Raw genomic sequence first — 1037 nt, 5'->3', positions numbered from 1 at the left:
GGGGGGGGGGGGGGGGGGAGGAAGAGCGCGATCGACCGTACGGTGCGGCGGACGAATCTGCGCGGCCATTGTCCGTGCGCAACGTTCCGTCATTCCTGCGATTATCTCATTTCTCACAATTAACCTTCTCTTCCCATTCTCTGTTTCAGGTAAGTCCATTCAAGTTTTCATCGACGCTGCTCTAGAGGATTCGCCGGTTGGCCGCATTTCAGCTCATTTGGGTTATCTCCTGCGGTAAATACAATTGATAGTACTTTTCAACAAACTTGAACAAGCTACGAGCATACGAGTAGAATGGGCAAAGGCCCAGATTGGGTCGATGCATTACAATAAGCATTATCAAGTAGGGTCGCGACCGAGAACCGATGCGAGAGTTCAAGTTAGTAATGTGTTCTGGCCGGATATGAGAACGCAGATTGTCTTGTGGACGACTAAGACTGCATATCCATTTGTATCACCGTCGAAAACGTGTTCTCTGGTTTATCCTGACTCAAAGAAATCAGACCTTCACCTCGAGACCCGCGTACATTCGCATGATAAGAGATAGATAGCGCACATTCTCTAAGATACGTCGAAGATAAATGAGGATTACTCCAATTTGTCAGATAACAGCAGGATAGAAGCTTTCTGCCCCCTTTTTCTGTCTCTCTGTCCGTCGCGCTCGCTCCTCTTCAGGAGTATTAAGAGGTATTAAAAGTATAAGCGGAGCTACTCGGTGGTAATGCGGTCGGGTGCTTTGTCCAGGAGTCGATGGACTCTTACTTAGCCCCGGCATCGGTTCGCCGAGCCGTAATAGGACGAGAGGCCACTAGGGCCGGCAAAACGCGCGGGCGCGCGCGTTCGCTCTCGGTGGGAAGGGTGCATTAGCCTAATCTGACGAGCCTCGTGGGCTGTGAGAAGTATCGCGCTCGCCCCACAGAATCAATCGGCATCGCCTAAACCGATGCGTAACGTCCGGCCACGTGGGTGGTCGAGCGGTCGAGAGAGAGAGAGAGAGAGAGAGAGAGAGAGAGAGAGAGAGAGAGAGGGAGAGAGAG

General features: G+C 51.8%; 1 protein-coding gene across 2 annotated transcripts in view; it reads left to right on the top strand.

Moving 5' to 3' along the window:
• The window catches only part of LOC116847117 (protein pangolin, isoforms A/H/I/S-like), a 174129-nt gene that overhangs the window by 98520 nt on the left and 74572 nt on the right, over window positions 1-1037 (top strand). The window contains exon 4 of one of the 2 annotated variants that reach the window (XM_032821775.1): window positions 150-1008. The exons of the other annotated variant lie outside the window; for it this stretch is intronic. Coding sequence (XP_032677666.1) covers window positions 150-185 — 36 coding nt within the window. The 3' untranslated portion in view covers window positions 186-1008. Of the gene's footprint in view, window positions 1-149; window positions 1009-1037 lie in introns of those variants that run through there. 2 annotated transcript variants of the gene reach the window in all.

Source organism: Odontomachus brunneus, unplaced genomic scaffold (genome assembly GCF_010583005.1).
Source record: "Odontomachus brunneus isolate Ranch 3 - 2012 unplaced genomic scaffold, Obru_v1 Obru_scaffold_074, whole genome shotgun sequence".
NCBI classification, from domain to species: domain Eukaryota; kingdom Metazoa; phylum Arthropoda; class Insecta; order Hymenoptera; family Formicidae; genus Odontomachus; species Odontomachus brunneus.
Note: the sequence above shows the minus strand (reverse complement) of the source record. Positions and strands in the feature narration are given on the sequence as shown.